The 17,095-nt window shown below is 43.7% G+C and overlaps 1 protein-coding gene across 1 annotated transcript in view; it reads right to left on the bottom strand.

The window, feature by feature from the left end:
- The window catches only part of LOC122792405, a 2,471,936-nt gene extending 2,455,113 nt beyond the window's left edge, over window positions 1–16,823 (bottom strand). Inside the window, exons 1-2 of the mRNA XM_044060193.1 lie at window positions 16,769–16,823; window positions 15,808–15,962 (exon numbers count right to left, since the gene is read on the bottom strand). Of these exons, the coding sequence (XP_043916128.1) occupies window positions 15,808–15,962; window positions 16,769–16,823 (210 nt within the window). The remainder of the gene's footprint in view (window positions 1–15,807; window positions 15,963–16,768) is intronic.
- Window positions 16,824–17,095: the final 272 nt, after the last annotated feature.

Raw genomic sequence — 17,095 nt, forward strand, 5'->3', positions numbered from 1 at the left:
TCTATAGTAAGCTTTTACACAACTATACTATGTCCTTCTATTCTACTGCTGCTGTATTCTTGACTTACGTGAGAGTGCCAAAGCTCAGGAGGAAACATGGGTGGAGAAAGAACAAGTAGAGCTGTACAGAAAGCCATGAAGAATGGCCTTAGCAAAACCAGCTCTAGCTCTGGAAATTCCATCCAACTTGTAGTGTTTGATGAAGACATGCACAGAAGTCCAGGTAGCTGCCTCAAGAAATGAATTGGTGTCAAAACCCTTGAAAAAAAGCATCAGAAGTAACCACAGCCCTAGTGGAATGAGCTTTAACAGAAAGAAGGAAGGGCCTTTCCATGAGAAAAATAACGAAAAGAAATGGCTTTAGAAATCCAAGGAGCAATTGTCTGCTTGGAAACAGCTAATCCAAAGACCTGGGATGAAAAAAAACAAAAAGCTGATCAGATTTCCTGATAGCCTTAGTCTTATCCAAATAAAATCTGAGTTTTCTATTCACATCCAAGGTGTATAGTACCCTCTCGCTAGCAGATTGTGGAGAAGGGGAAAAAAGTACACAAATGAATACATCAAGTGACAACTCATTCACCACCTTGGCCATAAAAGGAGGATTAGTAATGCAAGGACACCCTGTCCTTTTGAAAAACCAAAAGAGGACAATCATAAGGGCTAGAAGTGCAGACACCCGCAAGTGAAATGGGTAAGGGTCACCCAATCCAGGGACCTTAACCTGGCCTGCGACAAATAGGTCTGTCAGAGGTTGCCACACCTCTGGAATAGGCTACCAATTCAACCTCCATAACCCTGTTTAAGTGTAGCCTGGATGACTGGATGGGAAACCATAAATTCTTTCCAGGGATTTCACCTAGGATCCTCCTAGATATGGGCCAGTCATTGCTAACCAAGATCTTAAAATGCTTATAGTGAGTTTCTGTAATATTACATGGGGTACAATCGGCTAGACTTACAAAGACCTTCAGGTCAATAGCCTAGTAATAACTTATGAACCTGTCTGGCTGAAGTAAGGGCTACAGAGCAATGTTGCAAGGAAGCTGAAGCCACAGTCTCAAACAGCCAAAGTTAATTTTTTTCAAAACAAAATTAAGATTCCAGATCCTGAGAGGTCTAATGTGAAGGACACATTTTACAAATTGTTTTGCCTGAAACCTAGGAGTTAAAGGAGGAGATACAGGCAGACAAGCAGATATAACTGATAAGTGGGGCTTAACAGAAGAATAAGCCAACCCAGCACTGAACAATTCACACAAGTAAGAAAGAACCACAGGAAAATCTAACAAGAGTGGATCCAGGTTACGTGAAAGACACCACACAGAAAACCTCTTCCAATTGGATATATAAGATTTCCTAGTATTGGGTTTCCCAGCCTAATGCAGAACCCTAACCAAGTTCCCAGAGAAAATATGTCTGCAAGGAATCAGAATCATAACATCCAGAGAGTCAGTTTAAGAGTGGACAGGTGGGGATGGGATTAGGGATCTTTTGCTTTGTGAGTATGTCCACCTGTGAGGTACTTGTGATGACTGCCATTGGCTAAATGCAGAAGACGACTAAACACCAACACTGTCTTGGCCAAAAGGGAGTCACCATCAAGATTTTGGGTCTGTCCTGTTGAATCTTGAACAGAACTTTCGGAATGAGAGGAAAGGGAGGAATGCATAAAGAAACATCCCTTTCCAAGAAAATGTGAGAGCTGTCACCTTCCAAACCAAAGGTCCTGGGACTATGGCACAAAATTGAGAAAGTTGTTTGTTCAGAGGGGAGGCAGATAGATCTGAGGAGTACCCCAATTGTGGACAATAACCAGATAAACATCCCTGAGAAGCATCCATAGGTAGGATTGAGTCAAGGACCTGCTCAGAATGTCTGCCACAAAAATTTGACCTGAGGGAATATAAAACAGCCTGAAGAGTCACATGATACTGAACCGCAAGATCCCATACCATGAGTGCAAGCTTGCAAAGAAGGCAAGATTTTTCTTACCCTGTTTGTTCACATACCACAGAACTGTGGTATTATCTGTAAACACAGATGCCCAGGGGAGAAAAAGAGGATGGAAGGCATGAAGTGCCTGCACAAGTGCTCTCACCTCTTTGATGATGATGTGCTCCTTCGGCTGAACAGACGGGCTGCTCCCCAACCTACCTCTGAAGCATCTGAACAGTTCTTGAGATGGAAGAGGTGGATGGAAGGGAATGCCTGGGTTCAGAGACAACTGCTGAATCCACCAATGAAGTTCCCTCTTTAGACAAGGAAGAAGAGGAACTGGAAATTCTAGGGGATGCACATGTTGTTGCCAAATTGACTTCAGAAACCACTGAAATTTCCTCATGTGAAGTTTGACTAGAGATAAGGGAATAGTGGAAGCCATAAAACCCAAAAGTCTCAAACTCTTTGGCTATGAAAAAGGTCACAGGAAGAAGTGTTTGAAATATGGAAACGTCAAGGCCTTTGGCAGAGGCAGGAATGCCAGCAAAGGCACTGTCTGGAACCCTGCACCCTACGAAAACATGATCTTGAGAAGGGGTTAGACAGGACTATTTGAAGTTTACTGTGACTCTCAGACTTTGCAAAAGAGTAAATGGCAAAGTGAAGATTTTGTAATGTCTCTGGAGAGGATGGCTGAAAGAGAAGATCATCCGGGTAAAGAAATATTTGGATGCTTTGAAGCTTGCTGAAAATCATCAGAGTTAGGCATTTGATGCCTACCCTTGGGGGAGTAGAGAGGCCAAAGGGGAAAGCACATTACTGAAAATGCCAAGGAAGCAACAGAGAAACAAACATTTCCTGAAAAGTGGAGGAATATGTGAAGGCAGTCATTCTCGATACCCAGAGAAGCTAGGAAAGCCTGAGGAAAAATTAAAGGAAACAAGGACTGAAAAGACAACACGTGAAAAAAAGGTATTTTCATAAAGGTATTCAGGTGTGAAAGACCCAGAATGGGTCTCCAAAGACTTTCCTTTCGGGACACCAGAAACATCCTTGAATAGAACCCTTTTCCCTTTTGATCCAGTGAAACCTCTTGAATAGTTCCCTGACTTAACAGATCTTGAAGTACCTCTGGGAAGAAATAAATTGTTCCTGAGGTGGCTGATGAATGTCCATGAAGGGAGAAAGGGATTTCCAAACCATGAAACACCCTTGCTGAATTATAGAAAGAACCCAAGGCTCCTGAGTTATGTTTGTCCAAAGTGTAAGAGAGAGAGAGCGAATGACTAACGGAAAGAAGAAAGTCTGTGAGAAATGTGACAGTAATATGTTACCTGGCTTGTCAGGAAAGGGTTGCTTCTGACCAAGAGAAGCCTGAGAAGTCTTTGGCGGAGGAGCTCTCCTACCAGTTTTCTTACTTTTAGGAGGAAGACAGGCATGTCTATGAACAAACGCTGGTTTGGAAGGATAACTCCTTTGGAACTTTGGCACAGGTGAAACCATAAGATATTTCAAGTCCTGTAATTCCTTGCTTTTCTATTGCAAAGACTTAAAAGAATTAGAAGTTATGTACCTACCATAACGTTCCAGGTTAGTTGTCTTCTCTCGCCTTCTTTCTTGCTGGATGGGTTCGGAGCCGATCCTCGGCTCCGACTCGGCACTTGCTTTAGCTCGAGAACTCCTTTTACCAGCTCGAGGCAACCCTATATCCCATGATGCAAGGCGGAACTACCTCAGATCTCGTTTGGTAGCTAACTTACCCTGCTAAAGACTATCCTAACAGAATTAGGAACAATGGTTCCTAAAAGAAAATCCTCCTAACAACGTATCCGAGGAAACAATCTAATAGGAACTCTCCAAGATCTGTCCAGGCCAGGGGGAAGGAGGGAGGGACGCAAGAAAGAAGGCGAGAGAAGACAACTAACATGGAACGTTATGGTAGGTACATAACTTCTAAATGTTAAGTTGTCAATCTCGCCTTCATTCTTGCTGGATGGGACCGCGTCCCTAGCACCTGTATCCCGGGTGGCTCAATGGAACAGACTCTTGAGAACTGTGGAACCAAAACTGGTCCTATCTCTAGAGGCCAAGTCCAACTTGTAATGAGAGACAAAGGTATGAGGCGTGGCCCAAGTAGCTGCTGCATAAATGGTATCAATGGGTAGTCTATCCTGAAAAGCTGCAGAAGTGGATAGACTCCTGGTTGAGTGTGCTTTTGGCTTAGAAGATAGCGGTTTGCCTCTGAGAGAGTACACATAGGAAATAGTGGAAGTCAACCATCTGGATAAGGTCACTTTAGATACTGGAAGACCTATCCTGTTTTCTGCATAGGAGACAAATAATTGGTCCGATTTTCTGAATTGTTTAGTTCTATGCAAATAGTACCTGAGCTGACGATGGACATCAAAAAAAATGCAGTTTCTGTTCAGCTCTGTCGGAATAGTTTGGGAAAAAGACTGGTAGGTCTATAGATTGGTTAATGTTGGTTTGAGATACGACTTTGGGAAGAAAGGAAGGGTTAGTTCTTAATGATACCCTGTCCTTATGAAAAACTAAATAAGGGGAACGGATGCAGAGAGCTTGAATCTCGGAAACCCTTCTTGCAGAAGTGACAGCCAGTAAAAATATAGTTTTCCAGGTCAATAACTTCAAAGAACATGAAGCAGACGGCTCGAAGGGAGGTAGTATCAAGGATGCCAACATTAAGTTTAGATCCCATTGCGGAGGAGGATGCTTTATAGGTGGTTTTAGGAGGAAAACTCCTCTCAGAAAGGCCTTGCATAACCTATGAGACATAATGTTATTGTCATGCAGGCCAACATGATACTTAGAAATAGCAGCCAGTTGTACTTTGACTGCAGATGACGAGGATCCTGAATGAAACACCTCCGCCAGGAAATCTAAAACCGAATGTACAGGAGCAGTAAAGGGGTCAATATTTCTGGAATTCGCCCAAATAGAAAAACGTCGCCACTTGCTAGCATAAACTGTCCTAGTGGACGACTTCAAGGAAGAGACTAAAATGTCTCTGACCAAGTCCGAAATCATCGGTAGCCTGGCTAGGGTAGGAAGTGGAGCAACCAAGCAGTGAGGTTGAGAGAATGAATGGCCCGGTGCTGCTGACCCGATTGGTGGATCAAGAGATCCGGAACTGGGTCCAGATGCCAAGGCTGCACCAGAAGGTGACGATGCAGAGACGGAAACCAAATTTGTCGAGGCCAATATGGGGCAATGAGGATCAACTTGGCTCTCAAAGCGGTGGCTTTCTGAATGACTTGTGGAATCAAGGGAAAAGGAGGAAAAGCGTACAGAAGTCCCCGGGGCCAATCCTGGGTTAGAGAGTCTCTCAGAGGTTGGCCTGGAAGGGGAAAGAGAGTGAAGAAATCGGGGCACTTGTTGTTTTGAGGAGTAGCAAAAGATCGCAACAAGGAGTGCCCCACTTCAGAAAAATCTGATCCACTACAGATTGATTGAGAGACCACTCGTGAGGCATCAGAATGGATCTGCTCAGCCTGTCCGCTAATAGGTTGGACCTGCCGAGGATGTGCGTTGCTATCAGAAACCGCTGAGAAGAGATCGCCCACTGCCAAAGTCTGAGAGCTTCTCGACATAACGGATAGGACCTGGTCCCGCCCTGCTTGTTGATGTACCAGACTACGGACATGTTGTCCGTCTGTACTGCAATAGTCCCCGTGGGAAGAAAGTCGTTGAGGGCTTGCAACGTTAAAAGCACTGCTCTCATCTCCAGGACATTTATGTGCAGATGGTATTCTATGGGTTGCCACGTCCGTGGACCATCCTGCCCTGATAATGCCCCCACCCGATCAGAGAGGCATCCGTAGTGACTGTGGCAACTGGAGGAGGGGGAATAAAGGGTCGGCCCTGATGAAGAAGAGGGGAAGATATCCACCAGTTCAGATGAGCTCGGCACGACTGTGTTACCAAGATTTCGTGCCTCATAGGGAGACTGTGGTACGACCACTGCGTGAATAGCATCCACTGCAGAAGACGCATGTGGAAGCGAGCCAGTGGTAGAAGAACAATGGCCGCAGCCATAAGACCTAGAACCTTCAGTATAAATCTGGCTTTGATCTTGTTGCTTTGCAAAAGAAGCCGAACAAATTTTTGGATGTCCAGAATTCTTTGATCTGTTAGTCTGGCTAACATTTTGACTGTGTTTAATTCTGCGCCTATAAAGGTGATAGATTGGCAAGGCAGCAGAGAAGATTTTTCGAAGTTTACTGAAATTCCCAAACTCCTGCAAAGCTGTAGTGTGTAGTCTCTGGACTGAAGAAGCTGACACTTGGTGGTGGCGGAGAGGAGCCAGTCGTCCAAATAGGGAAACACCTGGAATCCTCGACGTCTCAGATGAGCTGTGACCACTGCCATGCATTTGGTAAACACTCTGGGGGCTGTAGTGAGGCCAAAGGGCAGGGCTCTGAATTGGTAATGACTGGTCCCTAGCCGAAAGCGGAGAAACCTTCTGGAGCGTCTGTGAATCTTTATGTGATAGTACGCATCCTGAAGGTCTATAGAGCACATCCAGTTGTCCTTGCCCAGAAAGGGCAGAATGGACTGAAGCGTGACCATCCGGAATCTTGCCTTCCTGACAAATCTGTTCAGATTGCTCAGGTCTAATATTGGTCTCCAATCTCCCGTCCTTTTGGGGACCAAAAAGAATCTGGAGTAGATGCCGGATCCTACCTGGTCTGCTGGCACAGTCTGGACGGCTCTTTTCTCTAGGAGCTTTGAAACCTCCTGTTCTGCCAAATCCCTTTGACCGGGTGAGATGTCTGGAAGGGATTGTAGAGGTACGGGAAACCTTTCGAAGGGGATTTTGTAACCCTCGGATATAATCGACTGTACCCATATTTCTTGAGATAGGGATTGCCAGGCTACTGGGTACAGCGAAATCCTTCCCCCGACTGCCTCCAAGGGTGGACAGTCGGGCAACACCTCAGGGATGCTGAAAAGGCTTCTCAGGAAGAGACTCCCTGTTGCCCTGGTTCTGAGGACCCCCCCTGCCTCTAGGGTGGCATCTATTATTGTTACCCCCTCTGCCTCTGGGGGTAAACTGACCACGTGTGTCCGGTGTAGCTCCTTGGGCTTTACGGAACCACATCTTCCCCTTCTGACCCTTGGGGTATGGTCTAGAAGGAGTGGAAAACTGGACTCCAACGGCAGAAAGAGTTTTACCGTCCTGCTCACACCTGGTCAAGGTATCCTTCACCTGAGGTCCGAACAAAGCCGAACCATCAAAGGGGGTATTAGTGAAGGACGCCTTGAAGGGGTCCGCAAAATTACAAAGCCGCATCCAGGCTTGGCGTCTAAGAGCAACTCCTGTGCCTGCGGCCCTGCTCGCTCCATCGGCTGCATAGGATATGAGCCGCATGGAGGAGTTAGATATGGAATTCAGGATAGCAAGCTGCGAGGCAATCTTTTCCTGAGCCCCAGCAGCAGAAGGATCCTGGACTACTTCTCCCAGTTCCTTGAGAATATCTCGTTGAAGCCTGATGAAGTGACAAAGATAATTCAGCGAACGCATAGCAAAGGTCGCTGAAGAAAACATCCGCTTTCCATACCTGTCCATGGTCCTAGAGTCCTTATTAGGAGGATGGACAGGTACTGAAGGATCCGCCAAGTTCCTTCTTAGTGGCAGCCGCCACCACCATAGCATCCACCGAGACACCCTTGGAAAGGAACTGTTTGTCCGAAGGGGCTGTAATGAATTTGGATGGTCTTCTGGGGACAGGTTCCACAGAATCTGGAGCCGCCCACGCCTTATGAGCCACTACCTGCATAAGTGGGTCGAAAGGCGGAGACACCCAGGAGGTGGAGGGTCGGGATCCAAAAGCCTCCAGGTATACCGACTCATCCTCGGAGGGGTCAATGGAGGGCCAATTCCCCCTCTGTTTGAGGAGCTCAAGGATGTCTGAAAAGGAGACATCCTCAGAGGGGGACCGTGGGGAACCCTCAGACTCATCTAAGTCGGTATCAGATGTAGTAGACTCAGGGGAGTCTGTGTGTTTCCTCTTACACGTCCTCTTCCGAGGGGGTTCCCCTGCAGGATCAGGAGAAACCTCGGAAGAGGAGGAAATTCCCAGTGGGGAAACCTGGGGCGATGGATCCCTGGGCCTGTGAGCAAGAGGTTGGCAAGAGGCATCTGCAGGCACTGAAGAGGGAGGAGCTAGAGGGATGGACCGTTGACCAGGCTCAGAGGCCAGGACACTCCTCATCACCTCAAAGGCTCCTCTCCCCGGGAGGCCAGAACACACCCGCTCCGAAGAAACAGGAATGGCCGGCTCCAAAGAGAGAGAAGGCTCCGAGGCCGATGTCGGCGCCGAGCTTACCAAAGCCGAAGCCCCGAGAGGGAGAGCGGGGTTGGACAAGGGTCCGATGCCACTAGCCCCCTCGGAGCCGACAGTGGAAACCCGACGACCGGATCCCTCCAAGGAAGGTCTCAAGGAGGAGATCGGAGCCGAGGACGACGGAGCCGAAGGATGTATCGGCTCCGGCATCGAAACAGTCGCTGTCCCGAGAAGCTCCGGCTCCGAACTGCTGTGTGGAGTCGGAGGAGGAAGTTCAAGGATTGGGGCTATAGCCGAAGTCTGTTGAGACGGGCTATGGAGCATTTGGGCCAGTGCCTGAGACTTCAACAGCCTGCTTACCACCCTCTCTAAATCGTGGTCAGACAGCCTGGAAGATCTCGAAGATCAGCTCCGATGGCTCCGCTCCAACAAAAGGGGAGACCCCCGGAGCCGAGTGGATACTCAGTATAGAAGGAGACCGAGATCTCTTACGGGTCGAAGCCATCGGAGCCGAAGTCCCTTGAACTCCAGATGGAGCCGAGGATATCTCGGCTCCGATGCTGGATGAAGTGTCGGCTCCAGCCGGAGCCGACAAGGCCACAGTAGTCAGGGTATCGGAGCCGGTCAGCGCCGAACCCACTACTTGAACAGATGATGTATCGACTCCAGCCGGAGCCGATATCGGCTCCGATGGAGCCGGAGCCACCGGAGGAGGCTTGGACACTGTAGCCTGAGCCTTCGGTGGTTTAAGAGGTTTTCCTGACCCTAATTTAGGAGGAGAACCTTCTGGCTTAAGTAAGCCTCGGAGGATGAGTTTATTCCTCCTTTCCTGCAGGACTCTCTGGCTAAAAGCATGACACAACGCACAGGAGTCCTGCAGGTGCAAAGGCCCCAGGCAATAGACACAAGAAGTGTGACCGTCTGTCAGAGACATTTTCTGACAGCACTGGTAACACTTCTTGAAGCCTGAGACCTTGCCTTCCTTTGACATCCTAGGAGGATGGAAACACAAACAATCCCAACAAACACACAAATTAATCCCTTACACAAACACACAGGAAGGGAATAACCAATGGGGAATTAGGCCTGACTAAAAAACTTTAGATTAAAGATTATGAAAAAAGTTTGAAAACAAGGGAATAGGGAGGGCTGTAACTAACTACAGACTAAACTGACACTAAAAGGGAAAAAAAAGAAACCCCTAACTACACTTTTTCTTATTTTACAAAGAAAAACTTACCTCAGCTGGCAAAGGAGACCTCTTTCGCTAAGCGGCAAACGAGATCTGAGGTAGTTCCGCCTTGCATCATGGGATATAGGGTTGCCTCGAGCTGGTAAAAGGAGTTCTCGAGCTAAAGCAAGTGCCGAGTCGGAGCCGAGGATCGGCTCCGAACCCATCCAGCAAGAATGAAGGCGAGATTGACAACTTAACATTCAGAAGCAGCTGTACCAAACAAACCACTGTTATCCAAGGGAGCATCCATCAACTTAGCTTTTATGTTATCTGGCAGAGGTTGAAGCCTTAGCCAGGAATACCTTCTTAATACAAATACTGAAGCAGCAGCTCTAGATGAAGTTTCTGCTGCATCACTGCTGTACTTGATAGAATGGTGAGCTACCTGAGAGGCAGTCTCTAGCAAAGACAAGGCTGAAGTTTTCGCCTGAGAATCTGGAAGGTCAGAAATAGCTTGAGTAGCCTAGGAAAGGAGATCTAAAGCATATCTAGTCATACGAGCTTGGTAATTAACAGCACAAAAAGCAAGGGTGGCAAAAGTTTAGACCTTCTTTCCCAGTCTTTCCATAGTCCTGCTTTCCTTATCTGAGGGAGGAAGTTTAGTGATGGGCAGTAAATTAGAAGGCTTATCAGAGGCCACAGAAAGCACCAAAGGATCAGCAGATGGACACTTGTAAATAAATTTGCAACCTTTAGGCAGTTATAGTCGGGCTTCACAGGAACAGGAAGCTGAGAATCTGGAACTTGAGATGCTGAAGAAAATACATCCAAGTAAAGCAGGCAAAACTGGAGGAACTGCAGATGGGGAAGGAAACTCCATTTGTAGGAGCTCACTTCTCTTTTGCACATCAGAAACTTGGGTGCAATCCCACTTCAAATACTCCCTCATCTTAGCAATTGTATCTCTAAAAGTAATCTCCTCCACAGGTGATTCAGCGCTAGTAGATTCCTCTTCATGTGATGTATACTCTAGAGAGGAAGGAGTCTGTGTGGAATAGGCCAAAGAATCATCATCCGAAGAAACCTCCTGGCCCCTAAATCTCTTTTGAGGGAAGGATGTCCAAGGAGAAGCATGGACAGACACCCCCAAAGGAGGCTTCAAAGCCATAAGGGAATTAAATAAGCCCTAGATAAAAATTTGCCACTCGCATTGAAGGTCCCTGTGAGAAGAAACATGCTTTTTTTTTTTTTTTTTTTTGTTTCTTTTTTACATGGATGTCCGCCTTATGAAACATGGAAGGCCCAGACATCGGCCAACACTAAACAATAGTCAGACTCTCCTCCCTCACCAGAATTTGCACAACGCCCCTAGGCCCTTCCGTAATATTAAGCCCTGGTTCCCCCAACCATCCAAAAAGGACATCTGCAATGCCTCAGAGGATCTGCCTGTTGTCAGAGCCATGGCAGCTTCTGAATAGACTCCAGCTAAGGAATCTGACTCCAGAACTGGGCAAACCTCCAAGATTTCATTAGCCTTGAGAGAAACATCTGATGTAGGAGGCTCAGCGGAGTCAGAACTTTTTTTTTGGCTTTACTCTTCAGTGAAGACTCAACGCCAGGCCTAGAAGATGCCTCCATAGCGTCTTTCACTAAAAGTTTGAAACGCTGACTTTCCATCTAAATAACGAGAGAGGAATTATGACTTTATAAAAGTCTTCGGCACTACCTTTATAGAATTTTTCTTCCACACTGACATTTGCCTTTTCTGGATGACATGTAGAAACCCCAGAAAAAAAGCAGCAGTAAATAAGAAAAGAAAACCCCAATAGGGCACTTATCTGAACACCTTGATATACCAGCAAACAACACCAAACAACTTGGGCAAACAGACTGACGATTGAAGATAGCGTTCAGACTGCTGGCAGAGAAGTTCTGAGGATGGTACGAGGTCACTTATGTCCTACGTATGTGAGGAGCATGTGTGTGGCATACCTTAGGTAGTAAAAGGCTTTGGTATACTGGCCGGATGTTGGGATACCCTTGGCAGGCAATCCCTTATGTTAAGAATATTGCAACAGTAAAATTAAAGGACATCCTGGAGATTGTCAGAACACCCCTGCATCTAAAATGCCACAAAAATGTCTTAGGCTTTAGGCAATCATTGAAAAAAAAAACTCTAACCTGCACAGTCCCTCTTCAGCTCAAGGGAAAAAAATACCTTGACTTGTATTATGATGGAATCTGAAAAATGTTTGTTTGGAAGAAAAACATGTGACATGCTAACAGCAGCTTTGTAATAATTTAACCAGCTCACTGGTGAAATGTCATTGGTCTAGATCAAAGCACCATATGCAGACTTGATGTTCACCTGCAAAAAATTTACTTAGCAATGAGTACTAAAGACAGTGTAGCAAAAGCAAACTACGGCACAACACTAAATACCTAGCTGACCAAGAGCATAGATTTTGCAAAGGCAAAAAAAATGCAAGAAAGTACCTGGAATCTTTCCAATGCAATTTGCAGTTATGATCACACTATAAAAATGGGTAAGGAGACTGAGGTCCTCAGTCTCATGAACAATGCAAGGAGTCAAGAAAGAACTTTCAAAGCAAACTGTAAGTTACGTAAAGAAAGTCTGGTTGAGTAAAAAAAAGAGCTCAAAACTTCTTTCTAGATAACCCAAAAACAGAATACAGAGTGGAGGTGAAGTGTCTGCAACTTTGTGACTAAGGGGTGGAAAGCTAGATTTATTGCCAATGAGGGAGAGAAGTAAAACAGATAACGGGATGAAAACTGTTATGGAATTGGCAAAACAAGGACAGCAAGTTAAGTTAGTGAGGAAAAAATAGTAGTAAACGAGAAGTTCTCATAGGAGGACAGACTAAAAGGAGATCTCAGCTTCAACAGGAATCAGTTGGAATACTACCCTGTGGTGCAAGGAATAACGAAAACTGGAAGATTACCGGATTAAATGCATTACCAATATTACACTAGCTAAAGGGCAAGGGCAAGTTATTTCCAAAACCCATACAATGCTGTAGAAAATGTAGTATGCAGTCATTCTGAAAACTACTGTACAAAAGTCAAAAAGGGTGAAAACTGGTATGCACTATGTCAAAAATAACCACAATGTCTGGAAATTGGAAACCTGGAAGCTTCAGCAAAAAAGTGTTTTTATACCAGCAAAACAAAATAGAATGTTCCCTATGGTAAACTAAACATGCTAGCTATATAGGGGGGAGGTACGCAGGGACTGGATGCAAATTTTCTGGACCAACCAGGTATTGCAGCATTTGAAAAATGAGCGAAAAGATGTAAGGAAACTCAATAAATAGTTGTAACTGCAGATTTTGCCAATGGAGGAAATGAAGAGTTCCAAGTTCACTCTACTTACTGTTGTGATACTATTACTTCCAGCTAGAAAAAAAGGGGATTACAAGACAACAGAAATCCACACAGGCCCCAGTCTGTAAAAACTGTTAACAAATGACTGAGCAGATAAGGGAAAAAGAGAGGACAGTATAAAGAAAAAGGCAGAGGTTTGTAAACAGTTTAATTGGCAAGTAAACTAGTAAAAGAAAGGCTAGAAAAGAGAACTGAATCTTCTTTAAAAGCAACGAAGAAAATTAACAAAGTGGCATACACATCTATGTAGTGTTAAAAGACTCTGAAAATGATTATGAAAGATGAAAATGCACAAAGATAGATGCCAATAATTGTAGATTGTTGTTTTTAAATAAAGACTGATCTATTTGATTAAAGAAAATATCTGCCAATGTAACCTGATGTCATTAGGTTCTACAGGTTTAAACACTGAAACTGAGATTCAAACTCACCAGTGAGCTGAACTATATAAAACACTTATACATAATGAACAGTTCACAGATTATTCAGTCTACAGCTTACAAGTTTCATCCCTTTATATCCATGTCAACAACAATTACATCCTGTTGTGGCACCCAATAGTCATATTGTTAAATTCCCATTCACATAATTTATAAAACAATCTTTTTCTCTTAAAGAAACAAGGTAGAAGGCTTTAATCCATACTAGTAATCCATGAAACGTGCACCTTACATACAGACACACCTCCTCATTACTCACTGATCCGATGTGCACAACTTAGCCCCATACTCACCCTCTTATTTTTCCCTCCTTCCTTATTATTCTCTTTATATTATCCTTAATTATCCTTACTCTCTCCTCCAGCTCTCTCTCTTCCCCAATCTCCCTCTCCCCAGCTCCTTAAACCTTTTTAGGACTATTTCCTATTCTCCTATTAAAATTCTACTGTTACAATCATTTTATATATAATAGCCATCTATAGAGAATCTGCATTAATCGCACAAATTAGTTTGTATATACTTTGCATATTTCTTATACTAGTATATCTTGAAAATGTTGATCTGATCATTGTATATTATTGAAGCTTTTTTTCCCTGGGACTCTACTGAAAAGGGATATAAGACCAGCCAGCCAATCCCAGCCAATAAACAAACCAAACTCAAAACAAACATATGTATTTTTATATCCCAAGTAAACAACAAAGAATTTTTCCTCAGGTGGATAGCAAATGTTGGAGGTGTGACGGGTAAGAAAGAGGTAGCTGAGAACATATTTTCTGGGAGTGTAATGAGCTGGCAGACTTTACGGATTCCCTGCAGACCACTCTGTCGGAGATCCTGGGTGAGCAGATTGGACTGACTGGAGAGATTATTTTTTTGAGTTATGCTACAAAATCGGAATTGCCTAGACATAGTAAAGCCTTGCTGAGTCTAATTATGGTGGCTGCCAAAAAAGCAATTACTAGAAAATGAAAATGAAAGTCTAGATCAGCCTTACTAGTAGTGAATATAGTAACAGACAAACTGGAATTGAGATCTTTAGAAAAGGGAAGGAGAAACTGCATGAGAAAAATGGGAATTGTGGGAACAATATATCCAGAGCAGGAATGAGGTTTAAGAGGCATGATTTAAATGAGCCATAAAAAGCTTAAATAACTGGGTGGTTTAGAAGTGATGTATAATGTTTACAACTACAGTTGTTTCAATGGTGTACATTATGTAAACTGCTTGCAACTGTAGTGGTACCATTTTGTAAGTTTTTCATTTACATAAATGTAAGATTGCCTTTGTCATATGTGAAAATTTAATAAAGGCATTTGGGGAAAAAAACACTCAAAACACTAATGATGTACAATGTTTGCAACTGGGAGTGTGTCAGTATGGTTTGTAATGTAAAATGCTTGCAACTAGGATTGTGTTGTTGTGGTTTGCTTTCATTTATATAAATGTATGTTTACTTATGTCATAAGTGATGGTTTAATAAAGATGTCTCGTTTAAAAAAGGGACAGGAATGGAATAATTTATGTAATGTTGCTTAGCTTATAAGATATACAGCAATATGTAAAGCATAATGTTTGTTAACTCTAACCTGTTAATACAGTCTGATTACTTTTATATAAAGATAAACGTGCCTGTGTCATAAGTGACAATTCAATAAAGGTGTTTAGAAATTAAAAACTAAAAAACGCCAATCAAAACTCAAAAATGCCACACCAACCACAAAACTCCAAACGTCAAACCAAGAGAATTGGAAACAATGCATACAGAGGAGGAATAAGGTTTAAAAGAAAGCAGGACTTAAAATGAACTATGTATTATTTGACTGAAAATGACTGGGTACATTATAAGTGACGTATAATGTCTGCAACTGGGAGTGTGTCAGTATGGTCTGCAATGTAAAAATGCTTGCAACTATGACCGTCTCTGTATGGTTTGCTTCATTTATATAAATGTATGATTGCCTATGTCGTAGCTGATGGTTTAATAAAGATATTTCTTATTAAAAAAGTGGGGGCAGGAACTGAATAAAGGTGGGAGGGTGGGATAATGGTTAAAGTGTTTACCTTATAAAACGAAGGCGCAAGGTTTGAGGCTCACATGAGATTATTGGCGAAGCTTTAAATGGTCCATAAGGGCAGTTAGCTTAGTACTAACCTATGAACATAATGTTGTTTAGGTTATATGATATACAGCGATATATGCAAAGTATAATGCTTGTTAATGTGAACAATTAATACAGTTTGATTACTTTTACAAAAATGTAACTGTGCCTGTGTCACAAGTAATTCCGGAAAGGTGTTAAAAAAAGAGTCAAACACAAAACTCAAAATTAAACTCTCAATGCCAAGCCCACAACACCAAGCTCAAAACGCCAAGCCACACCCAGTCCCAACACACCCAACCTCTCCTCCCAATTTATGAGCCTTTCTTTTAGGACTAGTCTACCACCAGAATATTTTACTTCATTCTCTTAACCCCATCACTATGTTTATGTCCGCAAAACCAAGTAATGCTAATAGGAAGAACTGTGCACTTTACCAGTGGTGGTTCTATTGCTTTCTCTTTTTTCTTCTTTGACTTTGCAGGAGTGGCCTGCTGCAAATTCGGTTCTTGCAAATTCTGTTCTTGCAAATTCTGTTCTTCTTCTTCTTCTCCTCCTTCTTCTCCTTCTTCTTGAAAAACAAACAGATCTCCTGTAAGAGAATGGAAGCAAGACATCAATTTTACTTAAAGAAAAACAAGCAAAATTCACACATGTATACAAACTTAAGCTCCAGTCATGCCTGGACAAGCACAATTTGATACTATTAGAGCCTTGTTTGCATTCTGTTTTCCTGTTGCTTACATATGATTTGTACTTAATAAACTTTCAAGCGCGGTGGTGCACCAGTAGCATTGTTGCCTCACAGCAAGAGGTTCTCCCGTTCGATTCTCGGCTGGAGTGCAGGGAGTGCCTTGTGTGGAGTCTGCATGTCCTCCCAGTGGTTGGGTGGGCGTTCAAAAGACATGCGTAAATGGACGTGCCTTCGTTGAAGGATGAACGTCGAGCTGGCACCTCGGAGTTCGTGAAAATGTAGTGCCAATCATTAACAGACCGGAGTTCCACTGTGGCGACCCCTAACCGGGAAAAGCCGAAAGACAAACAACAACACTTCAAAAGCCATCAAAACCACTTTGGAAGCAACTTAATGTACTCCCCCCTTGTCTCAATCTTTTCAAGGATTACAGATACTTTTTACTGCCAATGATTGTGACTGGGGCAACCTTTTGTTAATTACGAATTTCTATTGCATCCAATGTACTTTATAATCCTTAGTTCAGAACAACATTTTGCAGCATTATCTTACTCACAGATGATATCTATGTTACTGAAAGAATTCTCAAAAAGTGCACCTGGAAATGTAAAAGATTATGTGCAGTTTTCCTGGGTGGGGGCCTACACAGCAAATAAAATGGTGAACTCTTCTTAGATTAAGACCTGTTTCCTGGTTCAGCTTACTCTGCTTTCTGTCTCGATGCCATGTGTGAGTTCCAGTACATGACTGGTGACCCATTTTTGCCAGGAATGGTGTAGGCTTTTGATAGTGGAGTTAAGCATACCCCATGCAACCTAGTGGATTACCCCAACCAACAAGATTAAGTATCTGGGATGAAGTTTGGTGTTCAAGAGTTAAGGAGAACTCAGCTTGTGTGACTGCTTGTATTTCACTAAATGAATACAAGTACTTCCAGTCAAGGCTTGAGGGAGCTTGGCCATAAAACAAAAAAGCCTCAAGTCACCTATAATGTCACAGACACTGATGTGCTACCTGCCATCAGGCAAGAT

Source organism: Protopterus annectens, chromosome 1.part2 (genome assembly GCF_019279795.1).
Source record: "Protopterus annectens isolate FY-2018-M chromosome 1.part2, PAN1.0, whole genome shotgun sequence".
Classification (NCBI taxonomy): domain Eukaryota; kingdom Metazoa; phylum Chordata; order Ceratodontiformes; family Protopteridae; genus Protopterus; species Protopterus annectens.